This window comes from Nematolebias whitei, chromosome 7, assembly GCF_014905685.2.
Source record: "Nematolebias whitei isolate Nwh7 chromosome 7, NemWhi1, whole genome shotgun sequence".
NCBI lineage: Eukaryota > Metazoa > Chordata > Actinopteri > Cyprinodontiformes > Rivulidae > Nematolebias > Nematolebias whitei.
Window position 1 is genome coordinate 39705066 of NC_056504.1, and position 23654 is coordinate 39728719.

At 43.3% G+C, this 23654-nt stretch overlaps 1 protein-coding gene across 1 annotated transcript in view; it reads left to right on the top strand.

Moving 5' to 3' along the window:
• Positions 1-5898: 5898 nt before the first annotated feature.
• The window catches only part of celsr2 (cadherin, EGF LAG seven-pass G-type receptor 2), a 91892-nt gene continuing 74136 nt past the window's right edge, over positions 5899-23654 (top strand). Inside the window, exon 1 of the mRNA XM_037679860.1 lies at positions 5899-9427. Coding sequence (XP_037535788.1) covers positions 5899-9427 — 3529 coding nt within the window. The remainder of the gene's footprint in view (positions 9428-23654) is intronic.

Sequence of the window (23654 nt, forward strand, 5' to 3'; positions counted from 1 at the left end):
CTCTGTCCTCTTCATCCTCTGTCCTCTGCAGCCTCTGTCCTCACTCCAACTACCTCCATGTCCCCTCTAACTGCATCCATATATCTCCTCTGTCTTTTTCTTGGCAGCTGCATTTCTAACATCCTTCTACCAATATACCCACTGTCCCTCTGGACATGTCCAAACCATCTCAGTCTGGCCTCCAACTTTACTTCCCAGTTCTTCAACCTGTGCTGTAACTCTGATGATCTCATTCCTAATCTTATCCATCCATGTCACTCCTAAGGAGAACCTCCCAACATCTTCATTTCTGCCACTTCCAGTTCTTTCTCCTGTCTTTTTGTCAGTTCCACTGTTTCCAGACCATACAACATAGCTGGTCTCACCACTGTCTTGTAAAAATTTCACTTTTGAAACTTTTCTCCATCCACTCCATCCTGCCTGGACTCTTTCACCTCTATACCACACTTCCCATTTTCCTGAACAGTGGACCCCAAGTACTTGAAGTCCTGCACCTTTGTGTCCTCTGCTCCTTGTAGCCTCACTGTTCCACTGGCCTCCCTCTCATTCACACACGTGTACTCTCTTACTCTGGCTGACTGTCATTTTTCAAGTGCATACCTCCACCTCTCCAAGTTCTTGCACCTGTTCCCTGTTCTCACCACAGATCACAATGTCATCTGCAAACATCATAGTCCACGGGGATTCCTGCCTGACCTCATCTGTTAGTCCATCACCAGAGCAAACAAGAAGGAGCTCAGTGCCAATCCTTGATGCACTCCCACCTCCACCTTGAAGCTATGTCACTCCTACAGCACATCTCACCACTGTCCTGCTGTCCTCGTACATGTCCTGTACCAGTCTAACATACTTCTCTGCCACTCCAGGTTTCCTCACGTAACACCTCCTCTCTCTGCACTCTGTCAGATGCTTTTTCTAAATCCACAAAGAGACAATGGAGTTCTTTCTGACCCTCTCTGTACTTCTCCATCAGCATCCTCAAAGCAAAGATATCTGTGGTGCTTATTCTCGGCATGAAACCATACTGCTGCTCCACTTGACAAAACACGTGGTAAGGCCCTAATGCACCACGTGGCCCTGGCTCATCACGTTTACCATACATGTCACTCGGTCAAAACTAAACAGCTTAATAAAGTGAACGGGTCAAGATATGATTCCTTTCAAAGAGCAGTTTATCCAGTCTACGTCTGAGACTTTTTTTTTTTTTTACCGCTCCAAGTTCACAGATGACATGCTGCATTTCAGGCTGGTGAAAAGCTAGGGCATCTGAGCCTTGCCAGCTTTACTGGGTTATTGGAAAATGGCATTTTTAATGGGCACTGTAGCTCATAACCATTAAAACAGTCTCCTACAAAGACTGAACTGGATTCCAAAAATGTTAAATTTGTGGGAACTTGGTTATCAGAATGCACACCTTACATTTTTCTTTTAATGTGCTACATTTTGAAAGTAAAGTACTGCATAACAAAATCGCTTTTGCACTTTATAGTCATATTTTAAGTATAACGGGTCTGAAATGCTCTGTTGTTTGAGATATTTAAGAAAAATCTGATTTTGATTTAAAAGAAATGAAGTCTGGAAACAAATGTTTATCTATCGATGAAGTAAATTTTATTTTCAATAATACAGTATTTACTCAAAATACTGCTGGATGTTGGTCTATTTCCCCACTCGTGAAGCTGTCAGATGTTGTACCGCTGCAGAATGTCCACCAGGTGGCAGTGTGGCGCCAGCCACACTGACTTTTATACCGCTCCGAACTAAATTTTTGAATTGGACTGCGTATTTTTTTTACTTACGGTTTGCCTGCTACTTAAAATTAGCAGGCAAAATCTTTCCTGCTAACGTAAAATCTTGTAGTTACTAAACTGATTTGAATGACTTCTTAGTTCAACTGTTTGAAGCAGGGATCGATACTAACTACAAGATACCGGTACAAGTTAAATACTTTACTGTGTGTGTGTGTGTTTTCGAATTGAAACCAAGTAAGTCTAACGTTTGAGGATAAAGTAAACGCATCATGATTCAGTTTACATTTTACTTGGAACATGCGCATTAGAAGCTGTAAAAAGGGTCCTATTTACTTTATTTACTTAAAGGATACTAAGCACATACTTGTTCCCATTCTTTGAGCTTTAGATATATTTACTTCTACTTCCGGTTATTTGACAATAATCGATTTTTTTTGTTGTTTATGTATCACAGCTGTTTTTCCCCATTCAACCTTTATTTATCCAGGTTAGTCTTAATGAGTCACGAGGACTCATTTTCAAGAGAGACCTGTTTAAAAGACCTGTTTATTTGACCTCTATCCAAGGAAAACATAATAAAAATGATTCTCAAGTTTGATGATTCATCTTTGCTTTCCAACAGATGGCTACTCTACCAATAAATGCTACGAGTCCTACAACATAGAGTTGAGGTCAGTTGGTATATTATAAATTGACCCTCAGTGTTTGTGCATGGTTGTCTGTCTCAGATCTGTGTTGACCATGAAATGGACTGAACTGGGATAGAAACCAACCCCTCTTCAGAGTGAGGGCCTTGAGATACTTTAGTAACCTTTTCCTACTAAAATGTAGAAATTGCGTCCCATGCAATGGTTCATATGAGTACAGGCTGCTGTGCAAACTAAGAAAATGTTGACTTTTCCACTTTTAAAGTTGCATATAAATAAATCTATAAATACCTTATCTAGAGCTCTCTGAAACTAAAATAACATAATCTTCCTAATCTACATTTAAATGAAAGTTTTCTACTAGGTGTAAAAAATTCATTTAAATATTGTTTTAATTATTATTTCCTTTGAAATTGATGATTTTTCTCTGTTATAGTTTCCAGAAAAGCCTTCATATAATGTCTAGCTATAGTGAATCTTAAAAGATTTTTTCTATAGAGCTGGAAATGAAACACACTTGTTGCCAGTCCTTGTAATAATTCATCAAAATTCCACAAACTACGTTTTAATTAGAAGCTTTTGAGATGGTGACTTTTGAAAATAATTGCTCAATATTGAAATAATTGTCATTGTGACTCATTTTGCCGGCACAGGTCACAGACATGTACACCGCCTGGGCTTAAATCATTTATTTTCCAGCTGATCCGTCCTTAAAAATCAAGCGGTACACCTACACCACCCGTCACTGAGGAATTTGAATAGTGAATGTTTATCGTTTTCAAGATCAGTTTTTCTGGATTGGAACTGAATGCAAGTAAACCTTAATGTTTTTGCAAGATATTCAGGTGAGTAGTAGTCACACTGCGGAGAAGGAGAGATGTTTTGTTTTCTCTTGTCTGAGGTGATGCAAGGTGACAAATTCTGGAGAGCAAAGGGAGCAAGTTTACTCACCGCCAGGTGTAATGTCGGAACCAGGGGGTGACCAATGGCGGTCTTAGCCACCACATATAAATGTTCAGTCACCCTATAGTTTTGAGCAATATAAAAAAAAATGGAAAACAGTTTCCTCAAATGTGGCCGTCTTGGATTGTGACATGGCAACCTAATTTTTTTATGGTGAGCTTTCTTACACCTAGATGCAGCCACTCACCAAAAATGGAAGTGGGAACCTCACTTTTTTTTTTACTTTACAGAAAAAATAAATCATGGGCGAGAAAACATAAGTTTAACGAGTCACTCAGCCAGCGCTCAGCTGTCAGAGGAAGTAGTTGCTGGTGTGTCTTTTCAACAGGCTGGAAGTGTTGACCTACTCAGGTCAGGTCGTCACTTGTATGTCCGAGTCCCTAAAACTGGACACCACTCTCACTGCTATTCCTCAGATGTGCAGGGGAATCGATGTGTGTTGGTGTCTGCCCTGAAGTCCATTATCATATTCTTGGTCTTCTTGACGTTGATGCAAAGGTTACTTTCCTTGTACTAAACCTCCAGATGTTCCACTTCCTGTCTGTAGCCAGATTCAGTAATGTTGGTGATGCATCTCACCACAGCTGAGTCATCTGCAATCTTTCCAACATGACAGACTAAAGGTTTTGCCGAGCATGGCAAGGTGAACAGAAGGAGGCTCAGCACACAGCCCTGAGGGGATCCAGTGCTAAGGGTGATGGGGAGGAAGAGACATTATTCATCCTCACTGTCTGGTCTGTTTGTCAGGAAGTCCTGGACTCCGTTGTAAAAGGAGTAACACAATCGTTGTGTTGACAGTTTGTAGTCCAGGGCCTGTGGTGTCGTGGTGTTGAAGGCAGATGCAAAGTCCATAAACAACAGGCGGACACGCGAGTCCTCGTTCTCCAGATAGTGAGGGCTGTATCAAAGAGGAGACGGCTTGTTCTGTGCAACAATTCTTCCAGGATGCAAACTGGTGTGGATCCACTGTGGTGTTCTTGATTATGTCTGCCAGCACCTCAGAGAGACGAGCAGCACCCGACCCAGAACTTTTATCAGGGCCAGCAGCTTTGTGAAGGTTAATTTTCTGGAGGGTCATCCTCTCTTTTGCTCAACTTTCACTGGGGGGGCTTTTCACCTGGTGAGGTGAGTTTGGTGCTGAGGGAGGTGTTGAAGTCCTACCTGTTGAGAGCGTCTGGCAGAGTGGGGTCTCTGGTACGTTGTGACTGTGGTGCATGTGATGTCCCGTGGATCGTTGGAGGAGTGGTAACGTGCCCTCTGTACACCTGCAGTCTGTGCTTTTGTAGCTTCTCTGAGGGGCCACGTGTCTCTGCACCTGAACGCAGCATCATAGCTTTCAACAGAGACTGGATATTTGCATCAGGGTTTCTGGTTTAGGAAGCAGATCTTTAGGACTTCACGAGTCCTCCTCCAAGTCCACGATATTTATGGTATTTGGAGCAAATTTACAGCAAATATTTGTTTTTGGACTTTAAAATTATGTCAAACATTCACTAAGGATTTTGAAAGCAGGTGAGCAATAATGTATTTTGTGTGTTGGTGTGTGTACAGTCAAACACAACACACACACACACACACACACACACACACACACACACACACACACACACACACACACACACACACACACACACACACTGTTATATAACTGACAGTCATCCTCAACTTCTCTGAGCACTTCACTCCTCAGCACGGGATCTTTGATTTGAAATTTTGTGAATTCCACCCTGTTTGTCTGTTAGCAAAATCTCTCATGAACCACTGGATGGGTTTTACTGAAGCTCTCAAAGTAATCATTGAATGGAAATAATTTATAACTCATGAACTTTTGGAGTGAATTAACTTGAAGACGGCTGCCACAGATAATCCAACTTTTCCAACACAGAAGCGATAAGTCACAAATATTGATGTAGGTGAGAGTCATGAACTGATTTTAGTTCCAAACGTCTTGGCCCTGAAGGTCGTGGGCGATATGCATTCATTGAAGGTCTTGTAAAAGTTGCGCTTTTCTCTGGCGCGCACACAATTTTTTTTTAATTTATTTATTTATTTATTTATTTATTTATTTATTTATTTATTTATGGTGAACAAATAAAACAATAAAACAACTGAATACGGTGTTGAGGAGTGAACTCATTAATCCGAGTCTGAAGTCCTGCTGCTGTTTTGTGTTAAAGAAGCTTTTGAGGAAATGATCATTTATCTACTAACGGAGCTTGTGTCAAGTTCTCAACTGTTTCTCCGCACGCGCGCGCACACACATAGACTTTATGTTAATGAGAAGTCTCGAGGCGCAGGAGGGAGCAGGAGCCATTTTTCTCAAATCATTCAGCCAAGTTGCGCGCACGGAGCGGACGTGCACCGCCGCGGTCTGTGAGAGTGTCCGTCCATGTGAGGTGACTGCGGGACCCCCTCCCTCCTGTGAGCCGGACAGAGCATGGCTCTGCTGCACAAAGGGCCAAACTCGCAGGCGGAAAGTTGGAAGAAATAAGGAGCCGCGCACAATTTCGCACTTCCCGAACCCGACCCGAGGCGCGATGCGCGTCACCAGGCTGGACTCACGGCTGCTCGTCTGCTGGTTCAAGTTGCTTTCGCTGGCGCACAGTTACACCGTGCACATCGGCGAGGATGCTGCTCGGGGGACGGTGGTGGCCGGAGAGGAGCGCGGCGCGCGGTGCGCCTTGGATCAGGTGCTCGCTCCTGCGTTCGCGCAGCGGTTTCTGGAGCCGCACGCGGCGGCGGGCGTCGTGTTCGTGTCGGACTCCATAAAGTGCGCCCTACTGCAGTCGAACCCGTTCACGCTGCTCACTGTGGCGGACTGCGCGGACTCCGGCCACAGGCACCTCCTCATCAGTCAGTACGACGTGCATGTTCACGGTAGGAACTGTTCACACGCGCGTAAAAGGAAACCTCAGTGGGACATGGAGGTCCTCAGTTTGCTCGGGCACCACAGCTCCTCAGAGTGCCACCGAGCAGAGTCTGCTTTATTTCCAGTGGGGGGGCTGTTGCCTGGCCCCCCGCTTCGCTGCAAGGTGGCCAACAGCCGCGAGTTTTACTTCTCACGAGGGGGCTTGTTTGTGTCTGAGACGCTGTGCTGGAGGCAGGACACCCTGTTTGAGCTGGACATGTTCTGTGATGTGCTCACAGGAAATGGACTCGATGTGAACACCATCTCCATCCACTGGCGCGTGGGACAGGGGCCATTCAGGCAGGGCCACTTACAGAAACTCTTAAAGAAGGAAGCTCGATTTGATTCAGGTATTGTGAGCAGGAGGAGGAGAAGCATCAACAGCAGCCCCCAGTTTCAGCCCCCGATGTATCAAGTGTCAGTGTCAGAGAATAAGCCAGCTGGGACCTCAGTTGTCGTTCTCAAAGCTATGGATGTGGATGAGGGGGAGGCGGGCAGGTTGGAGTATTTCATAGAGGCTCTTTTTGACAGCCGCTCAAACAATCTTTTTGCTGTGGATCCTGTCAGTGGCATCGTGTCGACGGTGGAGGTGCTGGACCGAGAAACTAAAGACACCCACGTGTTCCGTGTAACAGCCGTTGACCACGGCGTTCCCCGGCGTACGGCCATGGCCACCCTCACTGTCACAGTCAGCGACACCAACGATCACGATCCCGTGTTTGAGCAGCAGGACTACAAGGAAAACATCAGGGAGAATTTAGAAATTGGCTATGAGGTGTTGACTGTGAGGGCCACAGATGGAGATGCACCTGTTAATGGTAACATCCTCTACCACATCCTCAATAGTAACGGGTCCAATGATGTTTTTGAGATAGATTCCAGGTCTGGTGTGATCCGCACGAAAGGTCTGGTAGACAGGGAGGAGGTGGAGGCCTATGTGCTGCTAGTTGAGGCAAACGATCAGGGTCGAGACCCCGAGCCCCGCAGCGCCACGGCCACTGTTCACATTGTGGTAGAAGATGACAATGACAATGCTCCTCAGTTCAGTGAGAAACGCTACATTGTCCAGGTGCCTGAAGACATGACCCCCAACACTGAGATCCTGCAGGTCACTGCCACAGATCAGGACAGAGGGAGCAACGCTATGGTCCACTTCAGCATCATGAGCGGAAACACCAGAGGACAGTTTTACATTGATGCACAGACGGGTAAACTGGACCTGGTGAGTCACTTGGATTACGAAGCCAACAAAGAATACACCTTAAGGATTAGAGCTCAGGACGGTGGACGGCCCCCATTGTCCAACATCAGCGGCCTGGTTACGGTGCAGGTGCTGGACGTCAATGATAATGCTCCTATTTTCGTCAGTACTCCTTTCCAGGCCACCGTGCTAGAAAATGTTCCTCTGGGTTACTCCATCATCCACATTCAAGCTGTAGATGCAGACTCGGGAGAAAACTCCAGGCTGGAGTACCTCCTTATTGAAACAATGCCAAGCTTTCCCTTCGCCATCAATAACAGTACTGGGTGGATTGTAGTGGCAGATGAGCTGGACAGAGAGAGCGTAGATTTTTACAACTTTGGAGTGGAGGCCCGCGATCATGGCTACCCTGTAATGTCCTCCTCAGCCAGCATCAGCATGACCATTCTAGACGTCAACGACAACAACCCAGAGTTCACTCAGAAGGCATATCACATGCGTCTGAATGAGGACGCGGCTGTGGGGACTAGTGTGGTGACAGTGTCAGCTGTGGACCAGGACATTAACAGTGTGGTGACTTATCAGATATCCAGTGGAAATACTCGAAACAGGTTCTCCATAACGAGTCAGAGCGGAGGCGGGCTCATAACACTGGCACTGCCGTTGGATTACAAACTAGAACGCCAATACATCCTCACGGTCACTGCCAGCGACGGCACTCGGTTTGACACTGCTAAGGTGTTCGTGAACGTCACAGACGCCAACACGCACCGACCTGTGTTTCAGAGCTCCCATTACACAGTCAACATCAACGAGGACAGACCTGCGGGCACCACCGTGGTTGTAATAAGCGCCACTGATGAGGATACAGGCGAGAATGCACGCATTACCTACTACATGGATGACAGTATCCCTCAGTTTGACATTGACCCCGATACGGGAGCTGTCACCACACAGATAGAGCTGGACTACGAGGACCAGGTTTCTTACACATTAGCCATCACAGCTCGAGACAACGGCATCCCACAGAAGTCTGACACAACCTACCTGGAGATACTCGTGAACGACGTCAACGACAACTCACCCCGGTTCCTCAGAGACCACTATGTGGGCTCTGTGATGGAAGACGTGCCAGTGTTCACCAGCGTGGTACAGGTTTCTGCCATCGACAGAGACTCTGGCCTCAATGGTCGTGTTTTCTACACTTTCCAAGGCGGGGAGGACGGAGATGGGGACTTCATAATAGAATCCACCTCTGGGATTGTGCGCACGCTGCGCAGATTAGACAGAGAAAACGTGCCTGTTTACAGCCTGCAGGCTTTCGCTGTGGATAAAGGTGTTCCTGCTCTGAAAACGCCAGTAAACATTCACGTAACGATCATGGATGTGAACGACAACCCTCCTGTGTTTGAAAAAGATGAGTTTGACATCATGGTAGAAGAGAACAGCCCCATAGGCCTTGTGGTTGCCCACATATCAGCTACAGACCCAGACGAAGGCAGCAATGCTCAGATTATGTACCAGATAGTGGAGGGAAACATCCCAGAGGTCTTCCAGTTGGATATTTTCTCTGGAGAACTGACAGCGTTAATAGATCTGGATTATGAGCTGAAGTCTGAGTACGTCATCGTCGTCCAGGCCACCTCTGCCCCTCTGGTGAGCCGAGCCACCATTCACATCAAACTCGTCGACAAGAACGACAATGTGCCGGTGCTTAAAAACTTCCAGATCATCTTCAACAACTATGTGACGGATGAATCGAGCAGCTTCCCCACCGGAGTGATCGGACGCATCCCGGCCTATGACCCGGACGTTTCAGATCAGCTCCACTACAGATTCGAGGTGGGAAATGAGCTCAACCTCGTCCTCCTGAACCAAAGCACGGGGGAGATCCAGCTCAGCCAGGCCCTGGATAACAACCGGCCCCTGGAGGCCTCCATGAGGATCTCGGTGTCAGGTGAGACCGCTAGATAATTACGGACTCCACCCAGTGAGTGGTAATAAGAGAGCAGGCTTGGTGAGGTGTATCCGCTTTCATTAGTATGCTCCATCTTTCCACTTATTTTCACTTCACTTCACAGAATAATGACAATCTGAGCAAAATTGATCTATGATTGAATAATTCATGAGGGAGTATTAATATTCATTGCAGACGAATTGTAAAGCTCATCACAACAGAAGAAATGCTGTAAAATATTGCAATGGTTTAGGCTGTTCTTTGTGATGATGTAATCTGCCGTTCATCAGTGACTGTTTTTACACGAGCCTGATTCAGTCTGAATTCGAACAGCTGATTGTCTGAGCGTCTACTTCCTGTGGGAGCCTCACTCCAGTGGGCAGACTGATCACGGCCCATAACTGCTTATATACCCTCACTCCCACACACATTGACAGACCTAATTCAATTATGATCAAACTTTTATTGCTTTTTCAGAGCGAGAATGTTCATTAAGGCTCATTTTGTTTGACAGGTGTCTTGTTCTTTAGCTAAAATCGAACATGATTTTATTTTGTAATGCCTTAAAATGGTGACTTGCTTGACTTTACTCTTTATATTTGTATTTTAACACAAATGTGCTTTATTGGCTCATAAATTAGGACTGAACTCGAGTTGCACCCACATAATGCTTGCGTGCATGTGTTTTGATTTGAATTGGCATTAGTGGAATTTGCTGTAAATCTGTCCTCGTTTTGACCTTGACACAGTTTGAGAGAGAAATCAAATTTTATGAAGTGTAGAGAAAAAAAAAAAAATGAAATGAGACACAACTAGCAGGAACCTAAAGGAGCTCCATGAGGGTTGTGGATGTGTAGAGCTCTGTGTCTGATGGTGTTGATGGAGTTTTCTGTTTGCTGATGATATGATACTGGGGAGCAGCTACTGGTGTGGTTAGTGTGATAGATCAGAGCTCAGCTTAGTCTCTCTGGACAACAATAGTGGGCTGTCGATCGAGGGGCCAGAGCTGGAGCTCCTACCGGGCTGTGATTGGGGGCAACAGCTGTGACTCCACTGAGGACCAATTAGAGACCGGGTCTCCCCATCGCGTCCCGCACCTGCTGGGGTTTATGTGTCAGCAGCCTTGCTGGAGACAGAAGGACACAGAGGGAGACAGGAGGACAGGGGGGACATGTTGTGTACAAAGGCTGCGTGGTGGTATAGTCGTACTGTAAAAGGTGTCGCACAGTTTATTCGATGCTGTTTTTAAGTAAAATCAGAACAGTCCTCGTTTTGATTGTTTGTCTATTTAAACAGATTCTCTGATGCTGAAACGTTTTAGGTCCAGGTCTCAGAGTGGACGTTTTCAAACCTCTTACCGTATTTTTCGGATTATAAGGTGCAACGTCAATGAACGGGTCTGTTTTCATACATATGGCGCATTAAGTGAAACTAAAACATTTGTTGTGTACCACATAAAATCGGTTCGAGGTCACAACCAGAATCAACACGTGAGGCGCACCGGATGATAAGACTCACTGTTAGTTTCTGAGAAAATTAAAGGATTTTAAGTGCGCCTTATAGTCCGAAAAATACAGTAGTATAATTTCATGGGAAAACACATTAACCTGAAAGGGGCAGTAGCACCTGTGAACTACGGTTGCAGTCAAGTCTAGAATTCCCCGCATCTTTCTAGATTTATAACTTAAAGTCATGAGTAGCAGCAGCCCAGTCACTCAAGACTAAGGTGTCTGTGTATGCGTGTGGCAGCTGTGAGGAAAAACAGAGTTTAATGTCTTTTATTTATTTATTGTACTCAAGCCCCAAAGGGGAAATTCATTTTCTGCATTATTCCATCGCACACGTGGAGCAGAGGGCACCCAGGGAGCAGCTGGACGGTTAAGGGTCTTGCTCAAGGGCACATAGGCAAATATGGATGGAAGCAGATGTGGGGGCTTCTCCTTTCCCACACAAATTCTTTGTGCCGGTCTGTGGACTCCAACTTCTCCTGATCACAAGCTTGCAATCTCGTTTACTCCAACGCTCCCCTCCTTGTCTAAACAATTGTGATTACAGCGTTGCCGTGTGAACGACCGTGTCACGTTTTTACAGTTTTCATGTGCAAAATGGGCTTCAGTGAACAGGAGCTGATGGAGGGGGTGCAGGAGCAGGAAGGTGGGCTCCTCCTATATCTGCTGACCCCAATTTCCACAGGCCTGTGTCTCCAGGGACCTCCCGAGTCTTCCCTTTCTCGTTCTCTTTCTGCTGAGGAATTCCTCGTCGTAGAAGATCCTAAACATTTGTTTCTGGGTTGTGATTAACTTCTTCTATCAGCGCAGGTCCCCATCACGCTGAAACTGGTTGATGGATAAATTATGGTAACTTTCTTGTCATTCTTAAGTTGAATTTAGTCGTTTATAAAGTAAAACTGGGCCTCAATTATTGCTGTGACGTCAGATTTATAGTATTGGAGCAAAAGTTTTAAACCACACCTCTTTTTTACATTATCCTTACTTTTATATTAAGGCTTCTTCTTCTTCTTCTTCTTCAGAAAAAAAACATCTGTAAAGGAATATATATTTTCACAACAGAAAATAAATGAAGAAATGGAGAGAGATGTTTAATCCTTCAGCTGATCATCTATAGTAATGTTTCAGTTTACACTTTGCATCTTGTTGGTGCAGAAGTACTATTGTACGAGTCCAACTGTGTTACTTTTAGCATATTTCATTAATTAAAATAAAGAAGTGGGAACATTTTGTGTTTTGTTAGAGCATGCTGGTTAAAAACACCTAAAGATCCTATTTAAAATAGTTTTTTCCCCAGTTGTTGGTCATGTTTTAACACATCTCTGCTCATCCCTTCAGTTTAGGAGCGCTTCATGCCTAAATTAGTCAATTGATCTAACAATTATATATGAAACTGTTAAAAACTGAACATAAATCAAGTGAAGAGGCTGCCAAGGTTCAAAGAAAATAAGTTTTAAAAACTACATTTTTGAAAGATTACATTAAAATCTCCTTGGATGAAAAAGTTAAAGAAATTATGGATGACTAAAAGCTTTTTTTTCCCGAAGTATTTACTTTATAAAGAGTATTTGAGTAAATTATTAGTTTATTTTTCTTTCATCTGCACTTCAGTCAAACAGGCAGTTGTAATATTTAGTTAATAGTAGACCTTGTCTGCATAACAATAATTATTTAATTTATAAGAAAAAAGAAACTAACATTTTGAATAAATACAAATTGTAATGAAACTTTCTGTCCAGGAAGGAATGCATATCACCCGCCGCCTTTAGTGATAAAGTTTTAAACAAAGATCTTCCATCCATTATCTTTGCCCGCTTCATACGTTTCAGGCCAGAGGGGTCACTGGCGCCCATGTCCAACCTAGGCCTGTCGCAATAAGAAATAAATCAATTAATCGCATGATAAATGAAAATGAGTTTCATTTATTGGCTGTATCGTTTCTTCGTGTCTCTTTCTACTGAAGACACTGGATGACAAAAGGCTCAACTCCGGTGCTCTTCACTGACCCCTCCCTTTCTCTTTAAAATCCATTTTAACCATCCAAAATCACATTTTTGGATCGTTAAGCAGCTGAGCTGAGAAGCTAAGCTACGAGCTAAGCTAGCAGGCCGACCTCGGGGAAAAAACCTCCGTCTTGTCGAAGCCCCAAAATTCACGATTGAAACCCGTGCCTTCGTGTAAAAAGTTGTTTTTCTCTGCAAAAAGAAGCTGAGAACTTGTTTACTGATTTTTTTTATTAAAAGTTTGTGTGACAAATGCTATGCTAAAGAGCTCAAACCACACCAAGCATCCACCATTTTGAGAACCGAAGAGAGACAGCCCATGTCAAGTCAAGGGGCCTCCCTCCCATTTTTCTTAGACGCACGCTGCTTGCTCCCTCATTATCCATCTTTCGGTTCAAATAGTCTTTTACTGCATCCGGTGGTCGAAAATAGGTACTACACACAAAACATATAATCATTTCTTCTTAAATTTGACAATAATTACTAATTATTGTCAAATTTCAACCAATATTATCGTTTAGCGCAATCATTTCTAAAGCACTTAATCGCCCAGTAAAATTTGTTATCGTGACAGGCATAGTCCATCCATCACTGTGCAAGAGGCGGGGGACACCCTGGACAAGTCTCCAGTCCATCACAGGGACACATAGAGACAAACAAACGTTCCCTCTCTCACTGTCACCTATAGGGACCATTTAGTTACCTATCAGACTAACATGCATGTTTTTGGTCTGTGGGAGGAAACTGGAGAAAACTCACACATGCACAGAGAGAACATGCAAACTCCCCTTAGAAAGGCCCTGGGCCGGGATTTGATCTGACAACCTTCTCACTGAGAGGCAACAGCTCTACCAGTGAGCCACCGTGCCGCCCTCAACAAAGATCTCGTGTTTTATTAGTGTTCAGAGCAAGTTTTAAAAATAGTCTCAGCTACTAACCCGTTAAATTTATCTCAATGTCCGTGAAATCCAGTTACCCATCTTGACTCCAAAAGTTCACCACTTGTTGATGTTTATCCAGCGATTAGTCTGAGATTTTCATTGTTTCGCTGGACGTTGTGCAGTGCTTCAAGGAATGCTGGGCCTTTGATTTATAAATGAGTATTAGTGAAATGTTTAAGAGAAAAACGTTTTCCAGCAGGTCAAAATGTCGGAGAGCTCTATAATTATTCAGAAGCATAAACAAGAGCCACACAGCATGTTTCACAATCACATAGCTCGAGGATGTTCTGCCTGTTGTGCACACAGTCTGTGTGCACGTGCATTAATATGTAATGTTAACGAATTAATTACAGCTAAGAAGGCAGCTTTACTGCACCGGTGTGCACGTACTGAGCTGAAGAAGCGATAAGACTCATAATAAACTCATCATTGTCCTGGTGTGTCTGATCCAAGGCTTGTGTTGACGGAGTCGCAATTAAAATTTCCGCCACGTTGAGGACGGAAAAGCTTTCGGTTCTTTCCTCTCGCCTCGGAACCCTGGTCACGGTGTGGGGTGAGAGGCGGGTTTTCATCTGCAGGATTATATGTGTGCATCTGTATCCTGGGATCTGTCAGACCGGTGTTGACATACGCAGGGGCTCATCTCGTGTTCCCAGGCAAGCGTGAGCCTGCATAAGTACGTGTTTGCATTTGATGGCAGCGATCACCCCCCCACCCCCTTTCCCCACGCTTTGCTTTCATCCGAAAGGCTCTCATCATTTTCATATAGAGAGTAAAGCTAATTATTACCTCCCACTGCTGAATTATGCTTAGTAGTTGGAACACGAGGTGTATTTGTTATGGGTAGCTGCCAGTTTTGTTTTTATGTCAACCTTAATGCATTCCTGGCATCATAATGTAACCAGTGTGGGACTGGAACTGATACGTTTAAATTCCCCGTGCTGCCAAAACAAGCTCAACACCTCGTCTTTGCTACTTCAAGAACAAACTTTGCCCTTTTGATTCAAATTCCAAGTACAATCCCAGATTATTCTCGTTCTGCTCACTTTGAAAGCCCCCCAGCGCAGAAAGTTACCAAACACGCCTCTGTGACTAATGCCAGCGCACCGATTCAGCTCACATCTTCCTGCAGGTTGTACAACCGCTCACATGCGTGGACAGCAGGTACCTCGTCTCTCAGGTCACTGTCGGAAGGCAGGAAGTGACTGCAGATGCTCAGTCAGGACTTCTTCACTTTGAGACATTTATGAGACAAACGAGTCGGCGTTCAACCCAGTGACCCGAGGCAAACGCAAAAATATGCCTGAATGAGTCATGTTCACCGATAATTTGGCTCGGTTAAAGCTGCAGTCTGTCAGAAGAGACTGAGAGTCTGCTGGTTTTTGTCTTTGGAGGATAAAACTTTCTTTGAAGGAATGCACATCATCCGCCACCTTTCATGCCAAAGTTTGAAGCAATGCAAGTGTGTGGCCTGTTGGAGTAAGTGATGGGAATCTGCTACCACCACACCGTTTTACCTCGACATCTGTAGGACTGACTGAGTTATAGCTAATTTTATATGTGCTAAAGTTGATTAGTTGAAGTGGCCATCTTAAATCAAACTGACTTCAAAGGGTAATCAGTTGCGGATGTACATTTTGTATATTTAACTTTTGCTCTGTGAAGCAAACCCAAATTTTGTTTGTATTTAGGAGTAATGGCAATAAAGGTTGTTCGAAGTCAGAGGCTGTGGTTCTCGACTGGAAATGGTGGAGTCTTTGCCAGTGAGGGGTTGAAGTCTCTGAGCGTGTTGTTCACGAGTGATGTTAGGATGGAGCGGGAGACGGATCGGAGCCTCGTCCTCACTAATGAGGGTGTTGAGTCGGTCAGTCTTAGTGAAGAAAGAGTTTAGTTGAAAGGCAAAAATCTCGATTTGCCGATCTGTTTGGATCATGACCAAAAGAACGAGATCCCAGATACAAGTTCGTAGAGCGGCCGGGCTCAGACTTGGAGACAGGGTGAGGAGCTCCGTCATCTGGGTGGAGCTCAGAGGAGAGCCGCTGCTTCTCCACAGCAAAGGAGTCAGTTTGGTGGTTCAGGCTTCTGATGAGGACGCCTCCTGGACGTCTCCTTTTTTTTTCAGGGCACATCCCACTGGAAAGAGTGGAAGACCCAGAACTCGCTGGAGGGATTGTGTATCCTCTCTGGCCTGGGAACATCTCTTAGTCCTCCAGTAGGAGCTGGAAAGTGTTGCTGGAGAGAAGGGTGGGTTTCTGTCCTGGACTTATTGCTTCCATGATGAGATGTAGATGAACAAATGACGACACACATTCAAATCCAGCCTCCTTTCGTATTAGAAGCCAATAATAAAATGTAGCTGCATTAGACACAACTGCAACATTAAACCAGTGGAGACGGCGAGCAGTCGTTCATTCAGTCAGTGGGATTTCATCAGATTCCATTAAAACTTGAAGCCTGATGTAACACTAACTAATCAAGCTGCACAAATCTTGTGATGTGGTTATTCGCTCAAGCTCTCCTTGGATTTCCGTGTCCTTTACGGTTGATAAATGTGTTTCTTCTCACTTGATTCGAGTCACAGCTCGTAACGCTCGCTGACTGGAGTCCACCCGTTGTTCTTCCAGCCTTTGCCCTCCTCAGGTGACGTTAGTCGCACTCGCAGATCTGTGTGGAATGTTTGTTGCCGTTTTCTGTAACATCATCGTCTTTCACGTTAACTGACTAAATGCTGCTTCACACCATTGTCTTCATGTTTGGTTTTATTCTGGACATCTTTGCACTCAAACAACCTCTGCAAACTTCGTACTACTTTAATCATTCATATGTTAAAACATTTGCCTCGATCAGGATTCATGGGCTTTGACTGTCAGTGTTTGTTAATCTTTATATTGTTTGATTTATTTACTTTTATTTACAAATAAAAATATCAATAAAGATGCTTTGAGATGTTTTTAATTCCTTCAAAAACACTGTTCTCTGAATTGTGTGTCATCATACAGAATTTCCTCCATTTTGTCTTGTTTTACTCATTTGGAGTTGCTAAGCTAATTAACTTTTACCTTTGATTTAATTAATTTTAGCTTCTATCTATGGTTTTGTTAAATTTAGCTTTTACCGTTGGTGTTGTTAATTTTAGCTTCTGTCTATGGTTTTGTTAAATTTAGCTTTTACCGTTGGTGTTGTTAATTTTAGCTTCTATCTATGGTTTTGGTTAGTTTAGCTTTTACTTTTGGTGTTGCTAATTTTAGCTTCTATCTATGGTTTTGTTAATTTTAGTTTTTACTTTTGGTATTGCTAATTTGAGCTTTTAGCTATGGTTTTGTTAATTTTAACTTTTACCTTTAGTGTTACTAATTTTAGCTTTTAGCTATGGTTTTGTTGATTATAACTTTTACCATTGGTGCTGCTAATTTTAGCTTTTAGCTATGGTTTTGTTAATTTTAGTTTAACCCTTGGTGTTGCTAATTTTAGCTTTTAGCTATGGTTTAGTTAATTTTAACTTTTTCCTTTGGTGTTGTTAATTTTAGCTTTTAGCTATGGTTTAGTTAATTTTATATTTTTTGGTGTTGCTAATTTTAGTTTTTAGCTATGGTTTAGTTAATTTTAGCTTTTACGCTTGGTGTTGCTAATTTTAGCTTTTAGCTATGGTTTTGCTCATTTTAACTTTGAGCTACAATTGAGCGCATTTTTGCTTAGTCTCAGTTTTTTCTTGTTCCGTTAAGCTTGTTTTGCTCGTGTTCTGATCATTTGGGGTTGTTCTGTTCGTATCGGCTTCGTTCTGCTCGTTTAAACTTGAACAACTCAGTTTCAGCTCCTTCCACAAACTTCAGCCGTCATTCAGGGTTCAGGCGTCGTTCTTGCAGAAAATGCGTTGTTTTCAGGTTTTGTCTTTTTGCTTTGTTTTCTGTAACTGTTATTTTTTCCTACCTAACTCGACTCTGTCTCTAACCCCTGCACCCTCCCATCACTTCTAGTTCCTCCACCCTCTCCCCCTTTATCCTCACCTCCCCTCCCTCCTTCCTTTGACTGTTGCCCCCCCCCCCCCCCCCCCCTCCACCTCCCTAGTGAAAAGAAAAATGCCTAAGAGAAATGCTTTATTAAGCACCCAGTTGTCATGGCGAACCCAGCAATGCCTGAGAAATTCCTTGTGGGTGGGGACAGCGGGTAAGGCCTCTATTGTGGGGCGAAGGTGGGGGGAAGGGGGAGGCACATAAAGTTCTAAAGAGCAACTGTCCTCCTCCTCTCCCTGTTTCCATTGAAGCATGTAAGGTCCCTCTGTAGACCTGTAATGCTCTGGGACACACTGACCTGTCCCGCCTGCTGCTTTCACTCCGCAGACCTTTTTACAGGAGTCAGCGGTCAAACGGCCGCACGTATAAAGTTTCTGCAGGGAGGACGGAGCCTGATCCTCCATGTGAATCACTTCAGGGGCCCCTTCTGGTCTGAAAGCACAAGTGAGTTAAAAACTGATAGCGTCGTCGTTAAGTCCTTTGATATGAGGCACAGATGCGCTCGGAGAGGATCCGGTTTCTTGTTTTTCAGCACAAGAACATCCTCCTGCGGGCCTCGCTGCTCTGACGGTCCGGGTGAGGACGGGTGGGATGACATAATTTGTGTGTCGTGGGGGGAGCATGGTTGGGATTAGGGTCGGCACATCACTGGGGTGAGGTCTTGCACTGCTTGCATATATCTTAGCGTTGTCCAGCTTTGTCCTCACTGTCCCAGCAGACAATGGGAGCAGGCTCTGTCTGGAGCAACCCCCCCCCCCCCCCCCCCCCACCCCATTTGTCTTTTGTGACCACTTGTTTCCCCTGGTGTTGCTGTCTTTTAAAGAGTTTCACCAGGCCTGTTATTCATCCTCGAGTTAACCCATTTATGGTTTGGTCTGAAACCACTGGACACAATAAAACCTCAGGTTAAGTGTCGTCTTATTAAAGGAAACATCAACAAACTGTAGGGAGGGAAACATGGAGATTATATTTTTGTTCAAATAAAGGCCGAGCGTTCCTTGAAGGACTTGCATGTCGCCCGCTGCTTTTCATGCCAGAGTTTTAATTTAAGACCTTTTCACATTGAGGAATGATGGAGATGTAGCTGTTCAGTCAAGCCAAATATTGTGAAATGTCACACGATGTGATGTGAGTGATGCTCAGTTACTACCACACAACATTTTAGCTCAGCCTCTGTAATACTAACTGAGCAAGAAGCAAGATTATTACTGCCATCCTGAATTAAATTAGGTTCACTCCAAATGTGAATCAGTGATAGATCTCTATTGTTGTTTCTTGAAAACGTTGATTAACAGTGGTCCATAAGATGTTTTGCTAACAGACAAACAAAGTTAACTTTAATGACAAAAGTTTAACCAATGCAATCTATAAGCACTCAGAAAATGTTTTGGGGATCAGTCTCAGCTACTACCACATCAAATTTTAGCTCAGTGTTTGCAAAATTGACTGAACTACAACATATTTATGTTTTTAAGGTCATTTGGCTGTGGGGGGCCATCAACCTGCTCAAGAGGGGGTGGGTGACATCTTGATTGTATTTCATGTTTTGTTGTATGAGGTTTCTTAAAATACTAGACTGTGCCCATCAGGTCTAAACTTTCTATACTTTTTATCCATCTGCTCCTTATTCACCAAGAAAATACACTTTACAATGTCCCACTTGTAGACATCACATCCCCCCACCTGTCCAGGAAAGTGTCCTTGGTGCACAGCTGCCACGTGTTAGGAGAGAGGAACAGGAGCACGGTGAAAGCAAAACAAAACGTAAAGTGTCGACTCGGATTAACACATTTCAGACGGTGATTTAAGAACAGATGAATGAATCTGCTTCCAAGAACAACAGCACTGGAAATATCATCATGTGATGGTTCAGATTTTACACAGAACATGTTGAGCAAAACAAAACCAAGAAATCCTGAAAGTCACTGCAACAATCACAATTCAGTCCAGGAAGTCACATCCTGGACTTCTTAGATCAATCCTGGGCCCGGATTGAAGTGTAATTTTTAGGTTATCCAGTTATATTTAATGATTTTGTTGCAGTGAGCCATCGTTTTAAAACTAGGCGGTGGAAACAGCAGTTTGAGTTTATTTGCCTGTTTCAAAGAAGAAAAGTCTGCAACATTTAATTTTCCCCTTTTTTTATACAAGAGAAACCTAAGAAATATGTGTACTGGTATATATTACTGTACATCTCATCGGGTTGAACTGTTGATATGTTCTTGTTTTTAGTTTTCTACACCGCCCTACATTCTAGCTGTTTTTTTGTTACTGGTAGAGCTGCTGCCTCTCAGCGAGCAGGTCCCGGGTTCAAATCCCGGTCCGGATGTCTTTCTGGGTGGAGTTAACATGTTCTGTCCGTGCATGTGTGGGTTTGCTCCAAGTACTCCGGTTTCCTTCCACAGACCAAAAACATGCATGTTAGGCTGATTGGTAACTCTAAATTGTCCCTAGGTGTGAGTGAGAGAGTGAATGGTTGTTTGTCTTGTTTGTCTCTGTGTGTCCCTGTGATGGACTTGCAACCTGTCCAGGCTGTACCCCGCCCCTCGCACAGTGATTGCTGGACATGGGTACCGACGACCCCCGTGACCCAAAATGGAAGAAGTGGGGGGAAAGATAATGGATGGATGAATGGATTTTCTTTTAAATATTTTATTTTCACTTGTAAAAAAAAAAGAAGAAAATCTTTATTTTATGCATCTTTTATGATTGTCTATTATTGTCTTTCTTGTCCACTGTTGTCATATATATATATATATATATATATATATATATAATCACTTGTAACTGAGTCTCCGAGGCTCAATGTGATTAATCTGTATAAATAAAGGTTGAATGAATATATAGTTTAAATGTCTCAAGATTTTAGGCTGTGTTGCCCTGTTTTAAACTCAAATACAGAAATCATTACCTGAAAACACTTGTCTGACATTGTGAGCTGCTCACATTATGATTATCGTAGTCTCTGACATTTCCAGTTTGTTGCACTCATTTAGTGTCCGACTGAGACTTCACAGCAACCTGGCTTCACATGCTTAAGCTCTGCCCTTAAACCTGTCAATTTTAGACTTTTAGACACAAAGGGTGGGAAGTATGGGTGGTGGGGGTGACTAACCCTGCAGTTCAGGAGCCTTAGATTGTTTTATCTCTTGTATAATTCATATTGATGCTGACAGGAAGGAGCCAGACTAAATAAGTGGAGGGTTTCCTCATTAGCTGCTGCTGTAATGGGCTTCCACAATCTTTATATGGCTTGATGAATGAGTGAGATAAATTCATAAACACTTTTTTTTTTTTTTTTTTTTTTTTTTTACTATTGGCGCACGTTCTGATCTAAGCCAACTGGTTTCCAGAATGTCTTTCCAAAAATATTTTACTTAACATGTTCACTCTGTAATGCTTCTTTTCCTAGATGTACTGTATGAACAGCTTGGGAACAGGACTTTATATTTTTACAAAATAATTTTGGGATGCTATCTTCAATGGGGTTGAGTCCACTTCTATATGCGCTCGACATGCTTTGTTGTATTTGTTTTTATAAAACCAAACCAGCATGTAGATGCCATTTGGGACAAATGTAATAATACACAAGCCTCTCTTTTTGGATAATTACTGGTGTTGCCCCTTTTTATCGGCGTTTTGGTTCTTGGACTTTCAAACAAGTTCCAAATAAAATTTTATTTTTACCATTTGAGCTGAACCTTTAACAGCTGTTTTGACATTGTTCGTGATTTGAAATTGTCCCTTGCAACGTTGAACTTTCTGGGTTTTACTTCCTTAAAAGGATAGTCCAGTCAACTTCGAAGGGATGTTTTGTCAACTACTTATCATTTTGTACCTTATCAGGCATAGAACAAGGAAGTGTAGCAAAAGCTTTGGCCAACCAAACGATGGCCTGGCTTTGAGTATTTTTTAAGTTTATAAAACAACTCCTCAAAAGATCTCTACATTAGCTGATATTAAATTGATTCACTTTTGTATGATGCTGTTTGTTTAGATAATTGCTGTTTCCATAACTGAAGAATGTCCATGTTGCTTTGTGTATATACGAGCATAGATAGACCATGGATGGTGCCGAGGCTGCTGCGGATAATAAGGGAAGCAGCTTGTAAGCCTGAGAACACCATCCCAACTGTGAAGTGCGGGGTGGCAGTGTCCAACTGTTGGGGTGTGAACTTTACAGAATAGATTGCATCAGAGGAAATAACAAAATGTGGAAAAATTTAGGCAACATCTTAAAACATCAGTCAGGAAATAAAAGGTTGAGCACAATACGTCTTCAAATGGACAATGTAATAAATTTAGCATACTGCTAAATTAATTACAAAGTGGTCTAAGGACGGCAACGTCAGTGTTTTGGAGTGGCCGTCACAGAGCCCTGATCTCAGTCTCATAGAAATACTGTGGGCAGAGCTGAAAAGGCATGTGAGCAAAGTGGCCTACAGGAACAATCTCTGGAAACGTTAGCATTATTTCTATGTTGATTGTTAAAATGTTACACATTTACACAATATTGCTGATTTTGTTTAATCAGCTGTAGTTTTGGGACCAGGCCATTAGCTGGCGCTATGATTTTTGCATTTTGACAACAGGCGAATGCGCATAGACGCTTCAGTTTTGAGCATGAGAAGACCTACAGCTAGCTGCTGCTGCGCTGACCAGTCACGTCTTGTCCTGTTATACCTCGTAAACTAGCATGCCTAACAGACTCTTTGAGACATGCCCACAACAGACAGGAACAAGTTTGTCAACTTAAAGTTGGCGAAACCTGATCTATCAGAAGCTAATTCTGCTAGCGGTTTCCAAAGTTAGAGAAAACACAAAATCGCTAAATAAAAATGAATTCCGCTTTTAACAGTTGGTGGATTAGTGAAATTATACCCATCACTGCATTTACATCCAAAATAATGAATACACAAACGTTTGTTTGGACCGACGACAGAGACGGGTTGCTGCAAAGGGTGAGAAGCACAAAGAGCTCTCAGCTATTCGCCATTGTTACTGTTCATCTACTAGCTGCAGTGAAGAAAACCTTTGACGTTTGTAATGAGCGATTTCACACCGATGTGGGGGCTTTCCAGTTTTGTCCAGTGAAATTCTAGGTAACTTTTGGGAGATAGTTGTGGAAGGAAACCCAAAACATTTGACACACGTCATACATTTTAAAGGCAAAGCTACCAAATACTAAGAAAACGTATATAAACAGATGACTTTGAAGAAAGTTGCAAATTATTTTCTCTCATTATACGAACATTTAGAGAACACAGTAGTCCCTCTTTTATCGCGGGGGATCCGTATCCTGAAGCCCCGCGATAAGTGAAAAACCGTGAAGTAGGACTAGTACTACAAGTAGTAAGTAGTAGTTTATTTTAGTATTTATTTATATATATATACACACAACTAAATGCTCTAAAAGAGTACAGAATGTCATGATTTCAGCTCCCTGCCTCTGCTGCTCTTAGCCTCCTGCAAGCACGCTTGGCCACGCCCACTTCCACACTGCACGGAGCACAGCTGATCAGCTGCAGTATGGGTTGCACAAAGGTGGAGGAGGATGCAGGAGGTGCTAAATAATTTATTTTGAATAAAAATTCCATGCCGATCGTGCGGCTCATCCATCAGTCAGCCAATTGTGTGTCATGTCCAATCTTATTTTGAAAAACCTCTATAGAGCGAGTATGCGATAAACGAACCGCGAAGTAGCGAGGGACTACTGTATTACAAAAAAGGGTGAATCTGTACTGACCTGAAACAGGAACGGTAGT